Source organism: Eublepharis macularius, chromosome 4, assembly GCF_028583425.1.
Source record: "Eublepharis macularius isolate TG4126 chromosome 4, MPM_Emac_v1.0, whole genome shotgun sequence".
Taxonomy (NCBI): domain Eukaryota; kingdom Metazoa; phylum Chordata; class Lepidosauria; order Squamata; family Eublepharidae; genus Eublepharis; species Eublepharis macularius.
Window position 1 is genome coordinate 119,807,358 of NC_072793.1, and position 26,561 is coordinate 119,833,918.

At 43.8% G+C, this 26,561-nt stretch overlaps 1 protein-coding gene across 1 annotated transcript in view; it reads left to right on the forward strand.

Moving 5' to 3' along the window:
* The window catches only part of CELSR3 (cadherin EGF LAG seven-pass G-type receptor 3), an 89,833-nt gene that overhangs the window by 16,182 nt on the left and 47,090 nt on the right, over nt 1-26,561 (forward strand). Inside the window, exons 2-4 of the mRNA XM_054978760.1 lie at nt 8,576-9,208; nt 23,501-23,723; nt 25,006-25,121. Of these exons, the coding sequence (XP_054834735.1) occupies nt 8,576-9,208; nt 23,501-23,723; nt 25,006-25,121 (972 nt within the window). The remainder of the gene's footprint in view (nt 1-8,575; nt 9,209-23,500; nt 23,724-25,005; nt 25,122-26,561) is intronic.

Below are 26,561 nucleotides of genomic sequence, written 5' to 3' on the forward strand. Positions count from 1 at the left end.
CCGACAGCCTGCAGTGCTGGCAGCCCCTCCAATGTCTGCAAGATGGGAATAATTATACTTGTGATGACTACAGTCTGGGAGACCCAGGTTTGATTCCCCGATCTGCCATGAAATCTTCCTGGGTGACCTTGGCTCAGTCACATACTCTCAGCCTAACCTACCTCACAGGGTTGTTGTGAGGAGAATGATGTAAGACATTTTGGGGGCCCATTAGGGAGAAAGGCAGGATATAAAAGAAGTAAAAAAATTAAAAACTCTTTTTTTAAAAATGTAGCATTGTTTTAAATAGTAATTGCAATTCAAAGAACTCTTTCCTGGGGGTAAGCACAGCTGAATAAACCTGAGTGGCTTCTACGTAAACCTGCTTAAGCTTACTCTCTACATGTATGAAGTATGTTGAATATCAAAAGTATTATTTTCTTGTAGCTGTAAGGTCTTGAATCTATAGTAAGATGATGTGGTGGGTAGAGTGTATGAAAATTACTAGTAGGCTTCTGAAGAAGGAGGGTAGTGGTGGTATAGGCACTACAGCAAGCTGTGAGCCAAAAATTCCCTGGCTCAATCCCATATCAACCCAAACAACATTTGTTTGCCCCTAGGCAAGTGACCAGCCTTTAGTTTCAGCCTTTGTTGAAAGATGGGGAACTACTGACTTCAGGGCAGTCACAGGATTTACTGAGATTACATATGTGAAGTGTTTTGAGCAATTTCAGACTTGTCCTGTCAGTGTTAAATGTTATTAATTCACAACAACGTCTACATAGTTACATGATTTTTTTAGTGCAATCTTGTGCAGAGTTAACCCAGTTAAAGCCCATTAACTTCAAAGGACCTAGATTGGAGTACAATGCATAGGATTGTACTGTTTCTGTCAAATACCTTTGGTATTCTGGAGCATTGCTCAGTTCCTTAGCTTGTTCAGTTTCCTTAGATTAACCTCCGATTAAATTAACCTCTGATGCAACCTTCATGAGATCAGGATGCCGCTGTCCAGTGTGACAAGTGGAGCATTAACCTGCATGCCTTTCCCCCTGACAGACAGTGCCCATTTGTTGTGTGCTGTGCCTTGAAGTCTAGGTTACGTCAGCGCTGCAGGAGAGACCAAATGCAATTATCTGCCATTCTGTGGGGCTGGCAACTCGGATATGGAGAGGGGGAGCTGAAAAGATCATCCTGCTGTGCTGTCCTCGGAATACAATGCCTCCCCCTGCACCATGTTAACAGTCTGTGACCCATAGCACTTCCTGTCACCATTCTATTGAGAAAGCAGACTTGGGTGGCAGAGCCCAGGGCTTAATTTTGAGCCACTTTTCATTGGTGGTCCTCAGCTTGAGAACATGAGGAGCGCTTGTTTTCCCAGGGGTGTTGCTAAAGAACAATCTTCCCACAGATTCCTATTCTCATAATCATTTCTCATTTTTAAGTGTTTAAAATTACTATACTGGGGCAAATGTAGGCTTACAATTTATTGGGACATTCTGCAGAGAGAGAGAGAGGGCAAGACATACATACATACATACATACATACATACATACATACATACATACATACATACATACATACATACATACTGCATTATATAAGAATTTGTGGGACAGCGTATACGGAAGGAAAGGAGGATAGTGTGTGCTCTTCCCTTTTTTCAAACAGCAAGTGATCATTCCTTAGAAGCACTATTGTCAGTGGCCTGCTCACTAGTTCTAGACACTGAATATTACAAACTATTACTATATTCTGTCTCACAGCTGTCAAGATCTGCCAGGTAGACTATACTGTACTCCAACAGAAGAGTTGTATAGGTAGATGGTATTAGACAGTCCTTGTTAGAAGACCGTGCTGTTTCTGTTACTTTAATAACTGGTCTGTCTTTCTCTGGCATGTATGATAATCTACTCTGAGAGAGAGGTTAATTCAGCTGAAGATATTCTGTAGTGGTAGACTGCTTTGCTTATTTGTTAGGAGAATGGCAGCATCTAACTGTAGTTGGTATCACGTGATTCTCCTAAAGAAGGGGTTGCAATTTTTTTTCTTTAATGACCCCTACTTCTAATGAAAAATATCGTGAGCTGCTCCCCACCCCCAGCATGTTACCAAGTTTGGTTCTGCCCTAGAAACAGCACTTGGACTCTAGGAAGAGCATCAGAAATGATGCTACCAGCTAAGCCGCACAGAAGAAAATTCTGTGAAATAAAATCTTTTGTCAAAGCCTAGACCAGATCCATTTATGATCTATTCCTGGGTCTTCTAGTAGCTGCATGAGCTAAACCGTAGCAGCTGACAAGATGCTAGTAGCCCATGAGCTACTGTTGGAGCCCCTGGTCTTAAAGCACTCCAGATGAGTCCATGTTCTAAGGAACTTCTGGTTAGCTAAGGCTCCCTTCAGCATGTACCATTTCGAGAAAGGTCTGTTTTACTTTGTAACATGAAGCAGCCCTCTGTGTGGTTATTGGATGGAGTTCCATTGTTAAGGACTGAGACATCTTCACTCTCATGGTTTTAATTGGTACCCCATGAATGCATGAATCTGCTTCATACTGAATCAGACCATTGGTTCATCTCAGTCAGTAGTATTGTCTACTCAGACTGGCAGCAGCTCTTCGGGGTCTTAGGCAGAGGTTTTTCACATCACCTGCTACCTGATCACATCACCTACTAACTGAAGATGCCGGGGATTGAGCCTGGGCCCTGCATGCAAAGCAGATGCTGTACCATTGAGCCACAGCCCCTCCTTATCAATGGAATTCCATTCAATATCCTCCTCCTTTATGCCTGTACTGCCCTCCAGTATTCTACAAACCCAGCACTCTTCCCTCATCCTTATACCAGTTTCTAGGAAAAAAAGAGTAACATATTACAAATTCTATTTCCTCTAAATATATCTGTCGATCTTAGTATGTTTTAAACTACCCAAACAGTGAGCTAATAGGAAAAAAGCATACAAATTACAACATGTCAATTCATATAATTTTTTTCCAAAAGCATATTGGACTGCTACACGTGATGTTACCTTGTGATATTGGTGGTCTATGACTGGATCATCTGATGTATAGTTTAGGTGTAAAAAAGGGAAAAGATCACCCCCACCAGGGTTTAAAGTAGCCTAGATGGACCATTTCCTATCAGGGAAACAGTATGGTGGGGGAGTGTTCAACTACCCTTCCCAAGTATTACAGTCCCAATCCATATTGCCTCCACGGTTGCTTTTTGCAGTTAAAACACTCATCAAGGGATCCCCAGTGCTGTGTGTCGTTTGGTTCTTAGTGCACCTTTAGGTTCACACACAAGGCCTTCCATAGACAAATGGAAGTATTTCAATCCTCCCCCCCCCCAACAACAGCTCCTTAGGTGGCTTTGGATGCAGCTGCAAAAGATCCCCCAAGTTTGGATAGCAGCTTGTTGGACACTGTGGGCAGCTGCTGTAGGGGGGCGGGGCGGGGGGAGGACAGAAGCCCTGCTGTGTGGCTGTGCCTGCTGCAAGCAACCCTTTGATCACAAACTCTGAGGCTTCAGGAAGTATTAGCAGCTATTTTGTAGTACATAATTCTTGAGCTTCCTAAATATGGGCTCACAGGAAAAGTCCTCTGCACTGCTTAGTCCTAGTAATTAACACAGTTCGCCACCCGTTGACAATGGTGAGAGCTATTCTAGCTGTCGCACAACACAGCATAATGCTGTAGGCACAGAGAGGGCTGCTAATGCAGGGGTTGTGCTGCTGGCTGAATATCCTGTGGTGCTTTGTTATAGCTGAGAGGAGCGCGCGCACACTCTGATTATAAATAGCCACAGCCACATCTTTCCATTTTTCAGCTGCAGGGAAAAAATATGAAATGTATATAAATAAAAGCACAAAGAGCACGAAGACATATTGGCTGGAGCATAATGACTTGACTTCTTATTCTCCAGAAGCTCTTTTCCAGGAGGGGACCATTCCATCACAGTCATGACATTCTGGAACTGTTTTCTCCTCTCCGCTATCATGGATGGTTAGGGACGCCAAGGAGGACGTGTTTAGGAGAGAGGAAACCTGCCGAAAAGGAGGGGTTGGTCTTTCGGAGCTCCTTGGTCCAGCCTTGTGTGGAATGACCAGAGATAAGTCCCTTCACAGGTTGATAGAGCTGGGGTTCTGGATTGGCCTTGGCATGAAACATCAAGAGCATATGCAGCATCAGACCCTCAGTCTGATGAAACCAGGGCCCGGCAGGATTTATTATCCTTCCACCAGGCCTGTAAGACAGAGAGCCAAGCTACAAGTGAGGCCTTTCACAGGTTGGACACTTGTCAGCTTCCCTCAAGTTTTGATGGGAAATGTAGGCATCCTGGTCTTGCAGCTGTAATGGAGAACCAAGCTGTAAAACCAGGACACCTGCATTTCCCATCAAAACTTGAGGGAAGCTGACAAGTGTCCAACCTGTGAAAGGCATCACTTGTAGCTTGGCTCTCAGAGATGTTCCACCAGGCATATGGCAGAGTCTAGACTGGGTCCCCGCCGGCCATACTTGACTTGACTTGAAGAGATCTGTCCACCACCCTATATATATCTATAGATATGGATATATGGGCCATGTCTGAAATGAAGTAACTCTTCCATCGCCATCTGAGGAGAAGTTTTTATTGTATGTAGTGTTTTAAATTTTATTGTAATGTTTTATCTGCTTTTATGTGTTTTTATGTAAATTAAAAAGTTGTGCTCTGCCCTGAGCCCGCTCGGCGGGGAGGGCGAACTAAAAAATCTAATCTAATAAATAAATAATCAGACTGCATATGAATTCCTAGAGCCGCCTGACACGGTTGGCCTGTTAAGGTCCGCATTGTCTACTCTGGCAGTGGCTCTCCCGGGTCCTAGACAAAGGTCCTCCACATCACCTACTTCCTGATCCTTGTAACTGAAGATGCCAAGGACTGAGCCTGGGACCTTCTGCGTGCCAAGCAGATGCTCTGCCACCAAGCACCCTCCTAAATGGGGTGGGGGTGGGGGGTGGAGGGCATTTCCCTGCTTCCGACCTCTGTCTGTTATTTAAAACCCACAAAAGGGGTAATGTGTCATTTTGACCTTTTCCTTTGAGAATGAAAGAGCAGAACCTTTCTCTACAGAGACTGATTGCAACCTTGAGAAACTCATTTTCATCAGGGAAATGCCACCACAAGGCAAAGTTAACTTCCCCCTTGCGCCACACCTCAGGTCCCATTCAAGGTGCTCCTCCACAGTAGTTCTTTAGGCTAAAAAGAAAAAAGCTGGGAGATCTAATATCAGACTTGTGACATAATACATAGTTTAGCTTTAAGGTCAGGTATATCATTTGTTACTGAAATAGGGCTTCGAAATTACACTTGGATTTTTGCTTGTTACAATGCTAAAATTCTTGTTGAAGAAAATGGCTTATTTCAATGCAATCTAAACATAGTACAACATATGTCAAAATTACACATTATGCTTTCTTGATTCAATTAACTATTAGACAAAATTCTAATCCTTTTCAGTGATTGACAGTACAGAACAGAGGTGTTGTGTGCAACTTATTCTGAAGTAGTTGCCAAGGAGTATAAGGGTGAGATGATGCGTATGTAGTGGAGAAGACACATTTTGGTCTTAGTTCCTGGTTGCTGAACTAAACCATCTGGCTGATTATTTGTTTCTGAGATCATTCTGAAATAGTATCAATATCTGACTTTTAATTTGCTTATGTTTTGATTGTTACAAATACACTAAACAATTGCTTTTTTTGTTGTCTGCGAGCATTGTGTGACACCTTCCCTACATGGACAGAGCAGATTCCTAAGAATGAGCATAATGCAGCCTACACATCACTCCTTGAAAGAAGGATAGCCAACAATTCTGAGGGAGGTTAAGTGTGTAGAAGGAGGTGTGTGTGTGTGTGTGTGTGTGTGTGTGTGTGTGTGTGTGTGTGTGTGTGTGAGAGAGAGAGAGAGAGAGAGAGAGAGAGAGAGAGAGAGAACGACAAGCAGTATGTGAATTTAGTCAGAAGAGGGAGAATTCTGTTCAGTGGTACTAGTGAATAACAAGGGTCCTTATGTTTACTGTAAAACATTTCTACAGTGCTGTAAATTTCCTCTGTTCCTTGCTGAGAATCAATAAAATGCATCCCCTGCCCTGAACAGCTTACAGTTGAAAGACGTTTTTAAAGTCAAGACAACCTGAGGGTCACAGGATTCTACAAATGCATAAATTTGTGCTGAATTTTCTGCAAGCCGCAGAACAGCAAACAGCAAAGGCCCAGTTTTCGTCTTCGTTTCAACTCTCTAGAGGCTTGGGAGGTAGCAATTAACAGCAACAGTGCGCTAATCATTTCCTTCCCCCTTCCTTAGTGCCCAGCGTATGCCACATCTTGCTATCCTCTCTGCCTCCTACAAAGATAATCAGAGCAAAAATCCCTTCCTTAAACATTGCTTGTTCCATGCTTTATTATGACACACCTGCATACAAGAAGTGGGTGCGTTCGTTCAGTGGGTTCATTCTTTAAATGAACTCGGGCAGTATGAGACTCTGCCCCTTCAGGCTTCAGCCTCTGTGAGGAATGTTTTTCAAATGATACGGCAGACTTAGCTTAAGGAGGCGTTACCAAGGAACAGGGGCAGGTGGGTACATGTGTGTGGACTTTACCCATGCAGCGCCCAGCACTGATATAGACTTTAGATCCTTGTATACACAAGCATGATCTTGGAGACAACATTTCTGAAGAAAGTATGAGGTGGGGAGAGAGAAAAGCAGCCTTGACTTGACCTAGACGTGATCTTTATTGAGCAGAGATAAGCAGAGACAAGGCAATGCAATAAAATACAGCAAGACTAGGGAATGTAATAAAACCACACAAATTGGGGGATGCAAATCAAACAATAAGTGGAATGAGCGTGAGTGAAGTTTCAGAGTTTGTAAGTCATTAGGGGAACATTCCAGAGAGTTGCAAAATAGTAAAAAGTCCAGTAGCACTTTAAGACTAGCCAACTTTATTGAGGCATATGCTTTTGAGAATCACAGCTCTCTTCGTCATCTGATGAAGACAGCTGTGATTCTCGAAAGCTTATGCCTCAATAAAGTTGGTTAGTCTTAAAGGTGCTATTGGACTTTTTACTATTTTGCAACTACAGAATAACATAGCTAATTCTTCTGGATCTATTCCAGAGAGTTGTGCACTGTCCTGTCATAGTGTTGGAAGAGCAATCCTGGGGAAAGCTGAACTGTCTCCCAAATGCCAGATGAAAAGGGGGTCCTTTTATACTTGAAATTTGCACCTTTTTCTGGCAGTGGTGGGAGAACCACATTTTCAGTGTTCATGAGTTACTTCAAAGGGGATGCTAACAGGGCAGAAGATGAAGTTACTGATTAAGGAGGACTTGATTAGGTTACCAGTCAGGTCTGTATTGAAAGGGACTCTTTCACTGGGGAGGAAATGAAAGGCTTTGGTCTTGCAAGAACCAGTTGATCATTTTGGTGTGGGTGTAAGGAGGTCCGATGGAGTCATAAAACACATCCTTGATCAAGGAGTGTGCCATTTCTCATGTAGAACCAGCTGTCTCATGAAATGACAATTGACTTCATTTAACTCAAACCATAATTCTCTGATTCGATTTAAGATGGATTCTCCCTGTACCTCTAGCTGCGTAGGCTCTCGTTGTGTAAGGGCTCACAGGGAGTACTATGTTTCTGCACAGGAGGGCTCTAGGGGAATAAAGACACAATCTGTTCCAGGACCAGAAAGACAGCAAAAACTCAGCCAGTTTTGGGGCTCATTTGAACTATTAATTTTAATGTAACATTCTGCATGTGCGTGCGCACACACGCACGCATGCACGCATGCATCATCAAGTCACAACTGACACAGCAACTCCAGCAAAGGGCTTTCAAGGTAAGTGAAAGTAGACTAGAGATGTGTTACTATTGCCTTCCTCTGCAGAGCAAACATTCTGCATACAGTGAAAAAAATTGCAAACTTACCATAAGAAACCCTTCAAAGCTGGAACCATCATGTAAGGATTATCTGAACAATAAAAGTACGAATCAGCCTTTAATATGGGTTTTGATGGATGTAGGCCAGTCGCCTTTCTCTCAATCATCTAGTCATTAATTGCAAGTAATGCACATACCTCCTTTTGTATGAGCATTTACTCCCTGAGGTCTTTCAGGAAAATGTCAAGCTAGCTGCAGGTCCATATAATTCTGATCCTCCTTCCCCATTTTTTCCATTACTTTTGCTTCCTTGTTTCTCCCCATCAGCACTACCAGATGACTATTAACCTGATTTTAGGTCAATTCACATATCCAATTTCAGCACATTGTTGGATATGGTAAATTCAAGCTGAGTGGATTTCACTTCATGATGATCCAGCCTCCAAATCATTGCTCACCCAAACCCTAGAATACTCCAGAAAAAGCCTGAAGAAGGGTGTGGTGAATTGTGACTTGGAGACACATTAAAACTATCACACAATTGGTTTGTCATAGCAAACATAATGATAAAGATTGGAAGGTGGACAGTTTTGTTTTGTTGATTTGTGGAAGATTTGCAACATCCCATTTTGAGAACCCCAGTTCTAATATCTTCTGTGTCCACTCTGCAGATGGGATCCACAGCGTTACAGCCCAGTGTGTCCTACGTGTCATTGTTATCACTGAGGATATGTTGGCCAACAGCATCACAGTGCGTCTAGAAAACATGTGGCAAGAGCGCTTCCTCTCACCACTTCTAGCCAGTTTTTTAGAGGGTGTAGCCACAGTGCTGGCTACACCCAAGGAGGATGTCTTCATCTTTAACATTCAGAATGACACAGATGTTGGCGGCCAAGTGCTGAATGTCAGTTTTTCAGCAATGGCACCTCGTGGTGGCCATTTCTTCAGCTCTGAAGAACTTCAGGAGCAGCTGTACATGAAGCGCATGACCCTGACGTCAGTCTCCATGCTGGAAGTGCTGCCCTTTGATGATAATGTTTGCCTTCGTGAGCCTTGCCAGAACTATATGAAGTGCATCTCAGTGCTCAAGTTTGACAGCTCAGCTCCCTTCATTGCCTCCCCTTCCACCCTCTTCCGACCTATACACCCCATCACAGGCCTGCGGTGTCGCTGCCCCCAGGGCTTCACTGGGGACTACTGTGAAATGGAGATCAACCTGTGCTATTCCAACCCCTGCCACAATGGAGGTGTCTGCACCCGCAAGGAAGGCGGCTACACTTGCATCTGCCGTCAGCATTTCACAGGTAAGGGCTTGATCCTCACTGAAGGCAAAGGTTTGCTGTGGCTAGAGGTGTAGCTGTTTTCCAGATAAAACTAAACCAATATTCTGTTTTCAAATACTCACATATTCACATCTAAGAGTAGGCAGAGTATAGCTAAACCAATTCAAGTTTGTTATCAAGGAAAACTCATGTACTTTATTTTTGTATTTCTTTGTTTCTGATTGCAGTGAATGGTTTAGTTTTTGCAGATTTCAGAATATACTGCAAGGGCTGGGATGGTGGAGCCCAGTGAAAAGTGGAGGAATGGCTAAGGGATAGTGAAAATCTTAGAAGCCAGGAGACAGGTATGATGGGTTACAGGGAGGGACTGAGCATATAAAAGAACAAGCCATGAAGCCAATAGTTGATCTGCATAGTCTGGGCATCCCACTGATCAAACATATACATAAAGAGCAGACACAACAATCCCTTGCAGTATCTCCTCCACTAATAATGTCACACTTTTAACCCAATCAGAATCTTATTCTCCAAGAGTTTTGCCACGTACATGGATCTTACCATAGTACATTCTGTCTGTCAATTTTCATCAGTGACATAAGGCAGAAGCAGAGGAGGTACGTGTGATTCTTGCAACTGCTCCTTATCCCTATTATGGAATGCCTGATGGTTTGAGGAAAGCAAAGTCCAAAATTCCTTGGCTGTTTCCCATGCACCGTGTGTCTGATGGCCAGATTGAATAAGAATTACCACCAGACACTTTGGAGACACCTACACTACAACTACTCCCTTATTCTCTGAAATTCTATGGGAATGAGAATATATTTTTCTGAAATCTGAAACATCTGGACGTCCAGCTTAATAACAGAAATGGATTATATGCATCCTGAAACTCCCATAAAGGGTTTTTTCCCCTAGTACTCCATACCTATCCACTTCTGACTACTTTCACCACCGGGCCTAACCTTAGGAAATATATGATCACCTTTTCTCCTTCCACGGGAATTGCTGAGTGAGTTCAGTACTTGTTTAGACATTTATACAGCACTGTGGTTTACTATGTTAGGATCTCACTTTGTTCCAACTAGTAAGTAACACAAGATCACCCTTTACACAGAGTTTCCCACAGGTCATCAGCATGTCAGTTTCTGGCAAGAGCCACTCTGTGCTTTACAGGAAGCCTGTTTGGGGCGGGGGCGGGGGGGGGAGTAGTGATGATTAACAGGTACCTGGCATGTTCCATGCTTAGGCTGCTTTGCTGGGGCAATGGAAGTACCTTTTGGACAGACCACTGTTCCAGAACTCCCAGCAGACCTTCTTCATAAGGGTGAGTAGGTAGGATAAACTAAAAAAGGAAGGGGTGGAGATAGCAAAGACAGCCTTGCTGTGTGAGTTATAAATCTTTACAACCACACTTTCCCCCTGGAGACACTTGGAACTGTTTTGCTTCTTGCCAGTCTACTCAGGACTAAGGAACATAGCTGTAACTGCTACAGCAGCGGAAGGGGAAGATCATTAAATATACGGGCACCAGATTGTCTTTGTTATCAGAGATAAGAGATATTTTCATGGCAGTGTTATGCATTATGGTTTGTTTCCAAATGCTCTCAGAAGGACACTTGAATTGGCACAGATGGACAGGCCAGTTTTACTGACTTCCCCCTCCCATAGGACACGGCTTTTCTGTCAAATACTCATAGTCGTTCCCAACTGTACAGATAGAATCATAAACATCAAACTAATAGCAACAGATTAAACCAATACAGCTGCAGAATAATTTCCAAATGCTCCTTTGAATAATTCAGTTGCACATTTTTAATAAGCAAGATGGGTAGCATATTAGACTGTCTGTAGCAGTAGGAAAGAGTCCAGTAGCACGTATAAGACTAACAAAATTTGTGGTAGTGTGAGATTAGCAAATTTTAGTAGTGACTTTAAATCAATCATGAAATCACACTAGTATAGAAAAGGGGACATGAAATATGTTCTTTGTGCATGTTTTAAAGTAACTGGTCCCTGCCTGGGCCCCTCTGGCTCCTTGGGCCTTTCTGGCTGCACACCGGAAAAGGAGAACTTTTGGCCTTCGGGAAGGATAGATAAATGGACATTCCTTAGACCCATCTGCAGAAACAGAGATAAGGAAAAGTGAGGGTAGCATGACCATATATGGGGGAGCTGATAAGAAGAAGGTATGAACAGGGATAGAATTGCAGATGTTCTGTTGCGAAACTAAGTTTGAAAAACGGACAATAGCCGATCCAAAGATGTGAAAGAAGTCAGATGCTTTGCCTTGAGTGTGACTTTCGTTTCTGCAATGTGATGTAATGTACCTTTAAAATAGCATGTACTCCTTTGTTCTGGTGACACACTTAGAGCTCACCTAATAGTAGTGTGTCCTGTATTTGCAAATATATCTGGCTTTTCTTTACAACATCCTTCATTAGACTTCATTATCTGTGTGTATTCATTTCTCTTAATTGGCTAAGGGCCAAACTACAAGTGACGAATGACACTTGAACGGCAAGTGTATTTCTCCCTGTTCACTTGCTCTCCACTCAATCCACTTGCCGTTCAAGTGTCATTCGTCACTTGTAGCTTAGCCCTAAGATAACCAGACACACATAATATGGGTACAACAGTAGGGCTGTGAAGAAGTGAGCTGTGACTCCCGAAAGCTCATTCCCTACCACAATTTTTTTACTTTGCAAACCACTCTGAGTGGATGTTAAGTTGTCCTGAAGGGCAGTATATAAATTGAATGTTGTTGTTGCTGCTGTTGTTGTTGATCACCAGAGATGGTACATTCCACACTTCTCCAGTCAAGTCAAGTCATTCCAAATGCCTGGAGCTGGCCCTGAAAAGGCCTGTGTGCAGGCTGAAACCATCCTAACCTCCTTTGGGGTTGAAACTATAAGCCGCTCCTGTTGAAATGAATGCAGGGCTCTCAAGAAATCATGCCCAACAACAGGCCATTTAAAAGCTTTAAAGATTGCAACCAAACCTCTGAATTACTTCAGAGACTTGCTGCTTCCTGGATCTGCCTTTAGAGCACACAAGTCTTTCAGTAGCCTTGAAGTGGGAGAATGTCATCTGTCCCACCTGAATTCTCTCACTGGGTGGTCTCTTCGAAGGATAAAACGATGAACAGCAGGAGTGACCTCAGGTCATTGGCAGAGTCCTCAGCACTAATGGCAGGAGCTGCCCAGTCCAGGCTTCTCACGTTCCCTCAGGACACACAATTCTTTCTGTAGCAGGCAAAGAAGGTAGGGAAGGGGCTGCCTCTCTTGGGTCCCCCCACCATTGTTACGGGCACTGATGCCATGAGCTCCCTGGCTTGGGCTTCTGCCCTCTGTGTGATATGATGTCATCACAGGATGCCGTCCTCACACCCTGCTGACAGTAAAGGACGTGAGCTGGAGGTGGGGCAAAGCACAACTCAATGTCATGCATTAAACAAATGAAATAAACTGAATGGTTTTAGGAAAGGGGGGAGGAATACCCTTGAAAGAACAAAAAAGAGGAGAATATTTTATTTCTTAAATCCTCCTGAGCTGTTAACTTCAAACAAGGCTCAGGGAAAGGCTGATGTCTGAGCACAGCAGCCGTGAAGAGAAAAGGAAACAATCAAGTATGAATTGGATTCTGGAAGTGTGCTGTGAGGCAAGACCGTGTTGCTACAGGGTCAGCCCCAAGAAGATGCTTTTGTATAGTCACATTCCTTTCTTGAGAGACAGTTTCCAGATTCCAGTCACGCATTGGTGTTAAACCAGATGATGTGAGGAAGAGAAGACACAACAGCAGCAGCTCCGTATCTCTCAGCACTCTTCTGATTCAACTCCCACTACTGCCACGAGCTCAGTAGGTAGCCTTGGGTAAGCCACTCCTCTCAGCCCCAGCTCCCAGCTATATTGTGGGGATAATAATAACATCTATTTCTACCTCAGATTACACATCTAAACAGACACATCTCTTACTAAAATCAGTGGGATTTGCTCCCCAGTGAACATGGTTAGGATCAGGCTGTCGAGCTGCAATCCTATCTTACCTCTTGCATGTAAGGGTTTCAGTTGTTAGGTTATCTTGAGCAGCCTGTGTTCCAGTCACAGAACCCCAATCTAGATGCTGTGTCCTAATCTTATCACAGGAGGAATGCGAGACAGCCTGGCCAGCAGAAGGACTGTTTTGAAACTGAAGGGACAAGGTGGTGGTCAGTGTCTGGTAGAATTGTGAATACCGCTTCGAGGTCTGTTTATCTTGAGTACATTTTCATAATTGTAGTATTCTTGACCTCTGGGCCCAAAGAAGGGTAAGATCAGAAATAAATGAGAACCAGTGTGATATAGTAGCTATAGAGTTGCATGTTGGAAACTTGAGTTCAAAACTGTGCTCCAGCAATAAGTTCACTGAGTAATCTTGGATCCAGAGGAGTTAGCCGTGTTAGTCTATAGTAGCAAAATAGTAAAGAGTCCAGTAGCACCTTTAAGACTAACCAACTGTACTGTAGCATAAGCTTTTGAGAACGTTGGTTAGTCTTAAAGGTGCTACCTGGACTCTTTACTATTTTGAGTAATCTTGGTTATCTTTGCTTCATCCCACTCCATCTATTAACCTGAACTACTTCCACGGAATTCCTTGGGGCACATGTGGGTGTTGTTTCAGTGACATCCTTATGAAACCCTGTGAGGTTTGTTAGGCTGAGAAGCTAGCTGCGACTGGCTCAAAATGATCCCAAGAGCTTCATTGTTGAGCAGAAACCTCAATCCAGACCTTCCACGTCCAAGCCAAACACATTATCTACTACATCCCCGTTGTGCTTTCAGCCTAGCCATCCTTACCAGGTTGTTGTGCAAATGAATAACTAATCCTCTGCAAGCCATCCTGAGCTCAATGGAGAAAGAATAAGAAAGAAATTCCTTTGACAGAGGGGTTTTTTTGGGGGGGGGGGAGAATAGCACCACTGTGCAGTTTGAGTCAAGTGTTTTTACTCAAAAGTAAGTCTCCTGGAAATTTATGGCCAAGTGGGTGTCCATTGAATTGTAGCCCGTGTACAGTTCAGATGCTTAAGGCCTAAGCAGTTGAACTGTGCACAGAATTATTGTGTGAGCTTAAGTGTGTTTACTGTGTAATAAGGCCTATGGAGTTTGGTGGGACCTACATCCAAGCAAATTGGCTTAGAATTGTGGCATTATTGTTTTCACAAACAGGACATCTGTTCACGGGCACAGGAGGTCCTTAATCGAGATTCACATATGGATGATTCATGCTGATAAAACAGGTATTAACATGTCACCGTCCACACCAAGCCCAGGTGGTTTTAATCTACTGGATGGGTCACATGCTCGCTGGACAGAGGAGCAAGTAAACCAGAGCCAGAAGCTGCCAATTTATAAAAAGGATAGAGGATGAGTTATTGGCTTCTGAGGCCTAGTCTGCCTCCCTCCCCCTGCCAAGAGGACTGTGGATATTGTGGTTGACAGGAGTGAAAGAGGCAGGCCTCTTTGCCTGGCTGGTGAGGAGATAAGCAAAGTCAATGGTAATTAACCCTGAGTGTTTGAAGTGTGAGCACACATTAAGAAAGGGGTTAATGTGTTTGGTTCCCTGTCACTTCCTGGCATCTCCCCATTTTCCATATTCAAGTGGACAGGAACAAAGCCAGAAATCTGAGGCGAGGGGGAGAGAGCTAGTTTCTGTCAGTCCTCCTAGGAGCTATTGCAAAGAAGGGGTGCTTTCAGATTTGATGAACTGAACCTACTGAGCAGAAGAAGGATGGAAACTGGTAGATGGAAGGTGGAGCAGGCATATTCCATCAGGCTTCCATCTGAATAGCTGTTTTCAAGGATCAAGAATGATCAAATACTGTAGAAGACATGGCTCCTGAACCTTTAGTATGTGCACTTAAGTGGGAGTTGATAGCAGGTGAAGCTTTTCTCTCCCTGCATGCTAGGTGCCCTTGCCAAAAAATTTTGTCCTGCACACCATTAGATGATTGGGACCCCTATCTTCCTTTGCATGTGGTCAGTCTACTGCTAATTGCCATTCCACACACAATCATCTTTTCAGGTTGCTGAGTCCACTGTTCTAGTTTGACAAAATGTTAAATTTTTAATACTGATAAAATGTTACATCTCTGAGGTCTCAACCTGGAGATGCTCCTTGCATCTTCAGTACTGAGGAAATTGGAGAAAATGCAGCCATGTTTTCTCCTGCTGAGAAAACCCCTCCAGATCCTGCAGCGGGAAAAATTGGAGTCTTGCATACCGCAGTCAGTGAAAGATTAGACCAGGGTGAAAACAGAAGGAGCCACTGCTGCTCTGTCTCCTGCTCTTTTAGCCACGCTAAAGTAGCAAGAAGGATTCCTGGGTCACCTGGCAATCCTAGGAGTTCCCATGTGGGACTGCCCGAAATAGGGCTTGTGTGTTAGACAAGCAAGTTTTAAACTTCACACTGAATGTTACCGGTTTATTTTTGAAGTACATTTCTAGACCACTTTTCAATCACTGTTGGCCCCCAGTCTCATGGAGCTGAGATGGATAAAGGCTTTACCTGACTCTGTGATGTGGGGGGAGGTTAGGTTTGCCAGCTCCCCCTGTACTCCTGGTGGGAGGTGGGGGCCCCGGCACCTACCTTCTGGGTTGTTTAGTCACACGTGCGCAAAGCGTGCACGAGCCCCTGGGCCTGCACAATGATGTCACTTCCAGGAAGTGATGTCATCATGCAGGCCATGGCCACCCCAGGAGCACTCTCACGCTCCACAGGGAGCCCAATTCACTCCAGTACTCTTCACTCCCCTCCCCTAAATAATTATTGTCTTGCTGGCAACTGTCTAGTGGATTGTAGCATGAGGGATCTGATTTGCAGCAGCCTCTGGGTTTTTTGGAGGTTTTTTTGTTGTTGTTCTCAGTACATAGCTTTATTGGCGCCCTGCATTGCCTCATTCTCAGCCTTTGTTCGACCAGAGGCTCCTTCCTGGACACCATTCAGCAAATGACATGGTCCTCTTGCTCCCTGGGCCCCAGCCAGGGATCTCCATATTTGCCCTCCAAATAGCACACCTCCTCTAGCTACAACGTCTATGTGAAAAGGAAAGTGGGAGTCACTGGCACCTGGTTGTGTCTTTCCTGGCCATAATTTAGCTGGCAGGAATTGCTTCTTCTCCTTCTCTTTGCTGCTAGATCAGCACAGGCTTGTGTTTGTTTCTTAAGCCAAAGTGGCTCTGTCAATCAGAGAGGCCTCAAAGATCCCTGATCTAGGGAAGCTAAGAGGCACACGCCCTCAAAGAGCACTTTGCCAGGTTGGGGAGCTGTATCCAACTGCAGTGATGGCTCATGGGGTAGCCCCAGTAGCAGCTCCTTTGCTGCCTCCCTTTGCTAACAGCAAGAGGCTGCCTTTCCCGTCACACATAGTGATATTTCCTGCCTGTGCCCCACTCCATGAGCCACTGCTGCCCAGCTGGTTACAGAGGACTGGACTTGCCACTTTAGCAAACCAGAGAGATATCAGGCCTAAGGCCTGCTGGCTGCTGTGTTGCTCCCGGCTCCTATGAGCCTTGCCAACAATTACAATGAGACTGGAAGGATTAAAAGGGATAGTTTCCAGTGCACAATGACACATCACTGAATAGGGAAAGAATCCCCTTTCCCCCATCACTACATCTCCAGAAAGTGGAGACTGCCGCAGCTCTCACATTTCCTGTCTTGCTGTCTGTGGAGAAGAGTTCAGTTTGTCAGAAGGAGAGTGCAAACTCTGACAGCTCTACTTAAGTTCCAAGGGCCTGAATGGCAGATAGTGACACCAAGTGGCCATTAGAGCAAACAGCAATATGTATAGGGGCAGATCTCTCTCTTGTAGGGCCTGTAGGAAAGTTTAGCTCTGTCAAGAGAATTATCCAGAGAATTCTTGGTGGTCGCATAAAGACATTGCTGCTTGGTGAAGGCAAGCCATCAGATCTACATTATGATTGCCACATGATACAGTCTCCTCCTCTCCCAACGTCTCTTCACGTAGCCTCCATGTGATAATCTGTTACAGCATATGGAGCCGACAGCCTTTTCAGATATAATGGGAAGATTAAAGCGAAACAAGCGGAACCCTGTGATATGTCCTTACTCACTCTAAGTGTTCAGGTAGGCTTGGGCTCTAGCAAAAGGCGTGGAGATGTGCCTATATAGGACTAGAAACAAGAGACAATAAAAGTGTGCGAATAAACAGGAGTAACAAGTTTTTATGCTAGCATACATTTTCGGGATTTGGGAACTAGAGCTTGCCCTCAGATGCATGCCTAGGAAGGACCCATTACACAGAGTCACAACAAGTAGAAGACACATGAGGAAGTTGGGGAGGGGGAAATCCCACCACTCTACTGGCCTTTGATTCTTCTCCTCTTGCTTGTCCTGCCCCTGGCTCCTCCTCCTCGTCCTTCTTTCCCCCTACCTTGCTACCACCTTCTTTCCTTCCTCCTCTGCTGCCACCTCTTGTTCTTCTCCCCATTGTCTTGACACCTGCACCTTTTGCCACCATCACCTCCTTTGCCCCCTTCCTTTTCTCTGTTGCCTCGCGCCCTGCCACCACCTTTTCTCACTCCCTTTCTCCACTCCTTACTTTTGCTAGCAATGCCAAATTAATGACTGAGATCTTGTGACGTCTCTGTCAGCATTTTTTTAAGTTGCAATATATGAGTAGGTGCGCATATCGCTTAGCCTTTGGAAGAATTAATCCCACCTCTTTATTACTCATTGGATCTTTTATAGTAATATCCCCTCTTTCTGTCCTTGGCCCCATTGCATAATTCTTTATCTTTAAAGTACCACAAGATTCCTGCTTATTTTTACTCCTCTGAACTAAAAGTATGATTTTTCAGAAATACTTGTCACCATTGATTACCATATTGTGGGGTCGTAGTTAAGTCCACAGAAGGAGCCGCTTTACAAGAGTTATTACTACTTCTACACAAGTTATTACTGACTAGATAACAGGGAGTGATTTTATTGGCCACAGTTCACCAGGTGAGCAGCTCTTTACCATCCTGTCAGACTTCACAGGAAAAAGTGATATTTTCTGGAAGGTATTTCATAAAGTAAAACTGACCATCATCAACAGCTGTAAAGGCTCAGGGAGCTTTAAGTCAAGCATGCTAACTGTAGATCACAGAGAAAATTACTTTGCTTTGAGGGTCTTTAGAGTAAATCCAGAAGACTAAAGCAGGGAGAGAAATGGTTTCTTACTCCACATGAATCATTTAGCCTTTTCAAGTTATAGCATCTGCTGCTAATGCTAGTTCTGGGTTAGGCCCCATCTATAGTGCTCTTATGTACAGCTTTCCAATGTGCCTCACTCCTAACTTGGTGCAATATATTTAGGGATATTTCTGCATCTGGCTTTGCTCCTGTATATTTAGGTAGTGCTGCAATCCAGGGTGCTCTGGATCAGCTCCAGCGAACGTACCCATTACTGGAATGCAGGGACTGAGCTACAGTCATTCATGCTTTGCTGATTTCCAGATTGGATTAAAGTAATGATCTCTGTGTGGGATTGCCATTAAATTCAGTTCTAAAACTACAGCTAGTACAAAATGTCACTACACAATTATTGATGGGGTCAAGCCAGCATGTTCATATTTCACCAGTTTTGAAACACCAGCACCAGTTTCCAGCTAGTTTGTGGGCTCAATTCTAGGTTCTGGACAGGTTTTAATGCCCTAAATGGCTTTGGCCCTGAGTAACTCAGGGTATGTCTCCTTCCGTATGACAATCCTCAATATTTACGATCTTATAACTATCCCCTATGTTTCCTCTTATCTTACAAGGAGAAAAGATTGCTCTCCATAAGAAACAGGATATTTTCTGTTGTAGCTCTGGAGATGTGGAACGCCTCCCCTGCCTCCACCCAGGAGATGTGTTTGGCTCCCTATTATTCTTGCAAAAACACTCAAAACCTTTTTATAAAATGCTTTTATTGATTAGAATTTTTCATTCTTTTTATTATACTTCTACTGATTAAGTTGTTAGAGGCTGATATTTTAAGTTTGGGGTGTTTGTTCTGGTTATAATTTTGTAAACATCTTTGGAAATCTTTATTGACTAGTGGTATACAAATGTTTAAATTAAAAAATAAAAAATCTTTCATCCGTTACTGCTACTCTGTTAATAGAGACTATAGCCCTTTTCACAAGTTACAGTGATGACCATCTGTGTACAGCATGCACTTGTGTTTTTTTAAATACATGCATTGAGTAATTCTTACATTACATTCAGTGCATGTCCAGCTAAAAGTGCGACATAAACCCCATATTTATCCAGATACCGGTGCCGAGTTTCAATTCCAAAGTGAACACTCATTGGGTCTTACAAACACATACATACACATAGATGCTGGATGTACATGCATTCACTGTAACATGTGAACAGAGTAGCAAGATTTGAATCCAGTGGCACATTAGAGACCAACAAGATTTTCAGAATCTGAGCTTTCATGAGTCAGAGCTCCCTTCTTCTGATATGACTAGGAATGGATATCCCTCAGCCATTATATCCTAGCCAGAAGGTGGAAGGGGTGTTACAAGAAAGGGCATCAGGATGTAAAGGTACAATGCAGCTTGATTAGATGGGAGGGGTGTATCAGAGATGTTGAGATGTAAACGTACAATGGTACAGCGCAGCTTGATCAGAGCAAAAATTAGCATCCGTAGTGAAATAAGAATCCCATGTCTCTATTCAACCGCCCAGAATGGGGGGCTGTCCATTGTTCTGAATTTATGAATGAACTCAGATTCAGCAATCTCACATTGTAATCTGCCCATAAAGTTTCTCTGTTTGAGGACAGCCACTTTTAGGTCGGCAGTCAAATCTCCTGGAAGAATGAAATGTTCTCCCACTGTTTTTTTTTTATTTTATTTTTGTGATTTTTAATGTTAGATGTAGACACATAGGATTCTTATCTCACACAGATGCTAACTTCTGCTCTAATCAAGCTGCATTGTACCATTGTGCCTTTGCATCCTGATGCCCTACCTTAGAAAACCCCTCCCACCTTCTATCTGGGATATAAAGGCTCAGGGATCTCTATTCCTACTTGTATCTCATGAAGGGAGCTTTGATTCTTGAAAGCTCCTACCCTAAAAGTCTTGTTGATCTCTAAGGAGCCACTGGTATCAAATCCTGCTGTTCTGCTGCAGACCAACACAGCTACCCACCTAAAACTATCTTCATGTGAACAGAGCATATACCTCTAAGAAAAAGGCAAACATCACTGAGAAGCAGGTTGCTTTCTTTTGTAGATATCAGCCATCAAAACCTCTTAGCGCCCACACCTGGCCACTTTAAAAGTAGATCAGAGGCCTCCCCCAGCCCCACTTAGGTTTCTCCCCACACATGGCTTCAACAGTTAGCAAGAATGGTAGTGAAATCAGCAGTGTCTGTGCCTTGTCATACTAAGTCTTAATCATGTTCCCTGCTGAACATTTCTGTCTGGATTGATGTCCTGGGTATTTCATGCACTGATCAGCTAATGATTACTCCCCAGGCGAGAGGGACTCTGGAGATGCTTCTATTAGGAAACAAATCCTTTGATGTATGAAGAGCTGAGGGACATGCAGGGGAAAGTCCCGACCGAGTAGTTTTCACAGATATGCTTTGAAATGTGGCCTGTTGAATACTAGGAGAATATACCTCTGGATAGGCAGTTTGACAGGGCTATTATTTATATTCTTGTAGGAAGCTCATGTGTTGAGTTTAAGATGCTTTGTTAGGGAAACCACATATGTGGGCTTCAATACAGTCATGCCATCCTGCAGATTTAATTTCAGTGTCATTCATTAGTGAGTCTGACCTATGTCTCTGTGTATTAGTTAAGATCAGTTTATTTACAACATCATTATACTTCCACTCTCCACTTTTCAGTCAGAGAACCTGACTTCTCCTCAAGAAACATATATCAGAGGAAGGGGGTAGAGAGAGTAGAGGGGGTAGAGAGTGTACATAGATAATTTGACAGTCTTATGTAGGCATTTCAAACCAGCTGACTTCAAGTGGAGGAGTGGGGAATCAAACCCAGCTCTCCAGATTAGAGTCCCGTGCTCTTATCCACTATACCAAACTGGCTCTCTGTAGAACGTAATTAAATCAAAAGGTATATCAGACTGAGGGAAGCTGTAGACCTTGCAGCAGAACTACAAATGTGGTTGAAGGTCTGGATGGAAAATATGGATGAGACATGGTATCTCCCTCTCGTGGCAATATTCAGACCTGGAGTTGGAGTCTGATCAGAAAAGTGATCTTTTTAATATAAATGAGTGGGAAGACGGAAGCTCCAAGGGGCTCTGTTCTTTTCTTGTCTCTATAAGTTGCAGGGCATGTTCTACAGACCCTGGGGCACTCTGGAGGTTAACAGCTTGTTTTCTGTGAAGGATAAGATGGGATGTGAGGCAGTGTTGTGATGGTGAGGGATATGTTGACGTTGGATGCCCTTCAGAGACTGGCCGCAAGCTAGCTCCTGGCACAATATTTTTTCCTTAGCAAGGCAGTTTTGGATGATAGGTTGAGCTATGAGTCTAGGGAAATTAACGAATATTTGCCTTAAATTCAGAGCAATTAATCTTTTCAGTATTAACTCTCAAGGGACTAATAGCTTTTTTTAGGGTGACTGAACCAAGCACCTTAAGATAAAGATGGAATATGAAGAAAGAGACATGCTTAGGGTTTTCATGGGCTTCTCTTGTGGATATTCATGTAGACGTGGGTTATGTCTACCCTCCGTAGTATAATTTCTAGAACAAGGGCACCTCTAGGGTAACATGGAAGGTTTGCTGTAATAATATAATAATAATATTTGATTTATATACCATCCTTCAGAACAACTTAACACCCACTCAGAGCAGTTTACAAAATATGTCATTATTATTCCCACAACAATAATCACCCTGTTAGGTGGGTGGGGCTGAGAGAGCTCCTAGAAGCTGTGACTCACCCAAGGTCACCCAGCTGGCTTCAAATGGAGGAGTGGGGAGTCAAACCCGGCTCTCCTGATTAGAGTCCCATGCTCCTATCCACTGCACCAAACTGGCTCTCTGTAGAACATAATTAAATAGAAGGGTATATCAGACTGAGGGAAACTGTAGGCCTGTTACCGGAATTGGTCTCCTTGCAAGTAAGAGAATTTGTGGGGGAATTAGCAAGCAAGGAAGATAGCTATGCAAGAGGCCAGTAACCGCAGGGATCTATCACCAATTTCTACGAGGTCTCTTCCAATAGAACAAACGAGGTTGGTACTTAATATCAAACAGTTACTTTTATTGAAGAATGAAATGGCATGCACATACACACCAAATTACGGGGTAAAAATAATTATATACACACACACAAAGTCCTAGGAAGCTTAGCCAGAAATTGGGAATAGAGAGAGAGGGAGCAAATATATCTACTTATCCTGAAGAGGGGTCCAGTCCATGGGAGAAGAGAGTAGCTTCGAATACCAGCATCCTTGGCTAGGAGAGCAAGAGGCTTGGGCAAACCTCAAGGGAACAGCACTTTGAATCCAGTGAGTATGAACAATTTGAATGAGGCCAGGGCTCTACCTTTATAGGTAAAATATGCCCTGACGTGGAAGAGTCCACCTAGCCATTAGAACAAAGGCTCCAATGGTCAGTTCCTGGGTTTGACAAAAGGTTTGATCACCTTGATCGGTAGCTGCCAGGATGTGTGAAAGCAAATGCAAAATATGTTCCAGCGATAGTTTGTTAGTGAATTCCACTGGAGCTAAGTTGATGGATTTAGATGGGGACTGTACTTTCCCAGGAACAACTGTATATACTTATGAATGTCATTTGATTAGCTCCTCAGTTAAGGACAGATCTCATCACGGAAGAAGGGAAAGGAATGTGTTAAGTGGGGATGACTCTGCGAGAGCTTTGTGGCACTGGACTCCTTTGGGGCTGGAGGGACTGCAAATCCAATCACTCCACATTCCTGTGCGGCATTCCATGCATGCTGTGTTCTCCTGGGCGGGATTCAGCAACTGTTGGAGGTCCTCTGGTGGCAATACAGCAGCCATTTTAAATCTAGAGGCCTGGTGATATTTTAATAACACAAGCAGCCATATTAAAAATTGCTATTAAAATAGCAGAGGCCGGACCAACTGCTTTCAGGCCTTGCTGCAGAACTACAAATGTGGTTGAAGGTCTGGATGGAAAATATTGATGAGACATGGTATCTCCCTCTCATGGCAATATTCAGACCAGGAGCTGGAGTCTGATATTCTCGATGTGGTTTGCCTTTTCCATATCCAGAAGCCCCTTGATCAGTTTTTCCTAATCTTTCCGAACAGGTAACAATTGTGAAGTGGACAGCCGAATGGGCCGTTGTGTCCCTGGGGTGTGCAGAAATGGAGGCACCTGTACCAATTCTGCAGATGGTGGTTTCCTATGCCAGTGCCCACCTGGAGGCTTTGAAAAGCCTTACTGTGAAGTATCCACACGCTCCTTCCCCCCCAAATCTTTCATCATGTTCCGAGGACTGCGCCAGAGGTTCCACCTCACCCTCTCCCTCTCGTAAGTTCTTCTTATGCTCATGAGGCCATGACAGTGTTGTTGGAGTAATTTGGACAATCCAAAAATCCCCAGAGACATGTAGCCATATCTTGAATTGGCCAGAGAGGTGCAAATAACCTTAAGATATGCCTAATAAAGCACTTAAAAGTCAAGGCAACACCTGTTGCTTAGTAATTGCACAAAATCCTTTAATCGTGCTCTTCCACCATCCTTCTTGGAGGCAAATTTGTTTGTAGGTGGCACCTCTTTATTCTTCAAGCCCAATAAGACCTTACATGAAGAGGAAGCTCCTATTGTAGGGGTTTTTTTTAATGAAAAGCAGTTAAGGGATGAGAACATTCTGAATGATGGTGGGAGTGGGTGCTTAGCCCTTTCATCTCTGGTCATTTTCCTATCCTTCCCACCCACCCCCCTTTGCAGGACCCAGACATGCACATGCCCTCTTAAACTCTCTCCCAGTACCTTGCTGAGGTGGGAGAATTTTGGGGCACAAAAAGCAGGAAGGAAAGAGTAAAGCAACCCCTCTCCTCTGCTGCTTCTGCACTCAGAGTCATCCTGAAACTGCTTTTTCTTTTCTGAAAGCAGCTGGGCCTTCATTACCCATCTCTGAGGGAACCCGGTCGTTTCCCCCTCATCCCACTGAGCCTGTGCTAGGCACTGTCTCCTCCCCTTGGATCAGCAGCCCTTGTATAATTGCTCATAGATCTGCAACCTGCACTTGCCCACGGATGACCCTCTCTAGTGCTGTGGCCAGCTGCCCGTGCTGTCCAAAGTGCTGTCTTCATATGTCTTGGGATTTCTTTTTTTCCTGGGCTGTCAGAGAAATGAGTTGTGACTAAATATCTCCTGCGTGGGTGCGACTTGTTTATCCAGCTAGGGTTTTCAACTACCTCTTCTCTAACAGGACTTTGGTACAGAAAAGTTTCTGTATAAGGTAATTAGAAATTCAACAGGAGTGGCTTCTCCTGGCCTAGCAATGCTTTGATGCACTTTATCTGTTAAATATTTGCTGATCACTTAAGCTCTTAAGAGTTTTGTCAAATGCCATACTTTGTGTTAATGACTGTTCCACAAGGTTAAAATATTTCTGCAATGACACTAGTTCCCCTCCTGCCAAGCAATTGCACCAGATAAGTGAGTTGCAAGGAGGTGCTTCTCCAGGAGGGTTATCATTCATCCCAGGTGCTGGCCATGCTAAAATGCGGTTGTACATCTGGTCCCATTAATCAAGTATAGAAATGCTCATTCTTTCCCCACTTCTGAATTGCATTCCTTGTGTTAGATTCGCTACCTTAGAGCACAGTGGTCTCCTAATCTACAATGGGCGTCTGAATGAGAAGCATGACTTCCTGGCTGTAGAGATCGTGGATGGGCAGGTGCAGCTGAAGTATTCCACAGGTGAGTATGATCAGTGGGATTACTGTACCCTCATGGAAGAGTTTCCAAATGGGGAGGAGAATAGTGCTATATATGAAAAGGAATCACCACCCTGAGAACCAGTGTGGTGTAGGGATTACAGTGTCAGACAGAGATCCGGGAAACCATGCCATGGAAGTTTGCTGGGTGACCTTAAGAAAACACACACCATCTCAGCCTAGCCTCGTGAGGATAAAATGGAGGAGAGAAAACTGTTGTAAGCGGCTTTGGGTGCCCAGTGGGGAGAAAGGTGGGGGATAAATGTAGTGAGGAAATGAATACCAGTTACTCTTTATGTTAAGTTGGCCATGAAATACAGCCCTAGTGAAACCGAAGAGCAACTGATCAATTATTTGGGAAGACTTTATTCTTCTTGCACTTTGGGTCCTTTAAAGTATCAGAATATGGTGGCCATATTTTTAATCATAGGAAAACTTAGGCCATTGGGAGTTGGAATAGCATGAAGAGCAGAATACTGTAGGGCAAAATGTTACCATTTGGAGAGATGGGATAGGAGAGGAGGAAAGGAAGTCATACGTATTTTTCTTTTCTTTGTATTGTTGTTTAAGGAGAAAACAGAGTCAGAGATGCAGGGTTGCAATACTGGGTGCTAGTGAGCCTACTAAGGGGGAGCACTGACTAAGGGGGGCCCCAGAACTCAGAGGGAGATGTGGAAAGGGATTACCCCTTGGAGAGGGGAATGCTGAACACAGTTTGCTGAGTCTAGAAAATCCAGTCAGCAGCCCTTCAAACAAGATTCAGCCTTGGACTTCTATGTCCCTTAATTCAGCCTGAAGGGGAGTGTGGGCATTCATGCATTAATTGGTCGGTTTGTGTCTTTGTGAACTTGTGTCTGTGTGTCAATTATGCAGGGGGTCTATGTTGTACTAAGTATCCATCTGGTGGTATGCAACCATTATCATTGAAAGGATGAGATGTGTGGAAGCGTGTGAGGATGTGCTTTACATCGATGATGGGATTGAATATGAGAGCATAAAGTAGAATGTTATGGGGGAGCGTGCGCATGTGTACACACACACACACACGGCACATATAGACATAGGATATGTGCATGCATTATTAGCTTGAAAAGCATGGCCCTTTTCACACTACTTACTTGCTTCCAGAACATCGCGAAATGTAGCACAAAAAACGCAGAAGATAGTGTCTTCTCGCAAGAGTTTTGCGCGATGTCACGCAAAACTCTCGCGAGAAGACGCTATCTTCCGTGTTTTTTGCACTACATTTCGCGATGTTCCGGAAGCAAGCAAGTAGTGTGAAAAGGGCCCATGAAATGTTAGATGTAATGAGAGGTCATTTTTGTATACGGCATTTGGGTGCATGTGACTGTATATTTGTACATGTTCACACCCTGTCTGGTCGAAAGGTCAAGAACAGTAAAATTAGATTGTATCTCAAAGG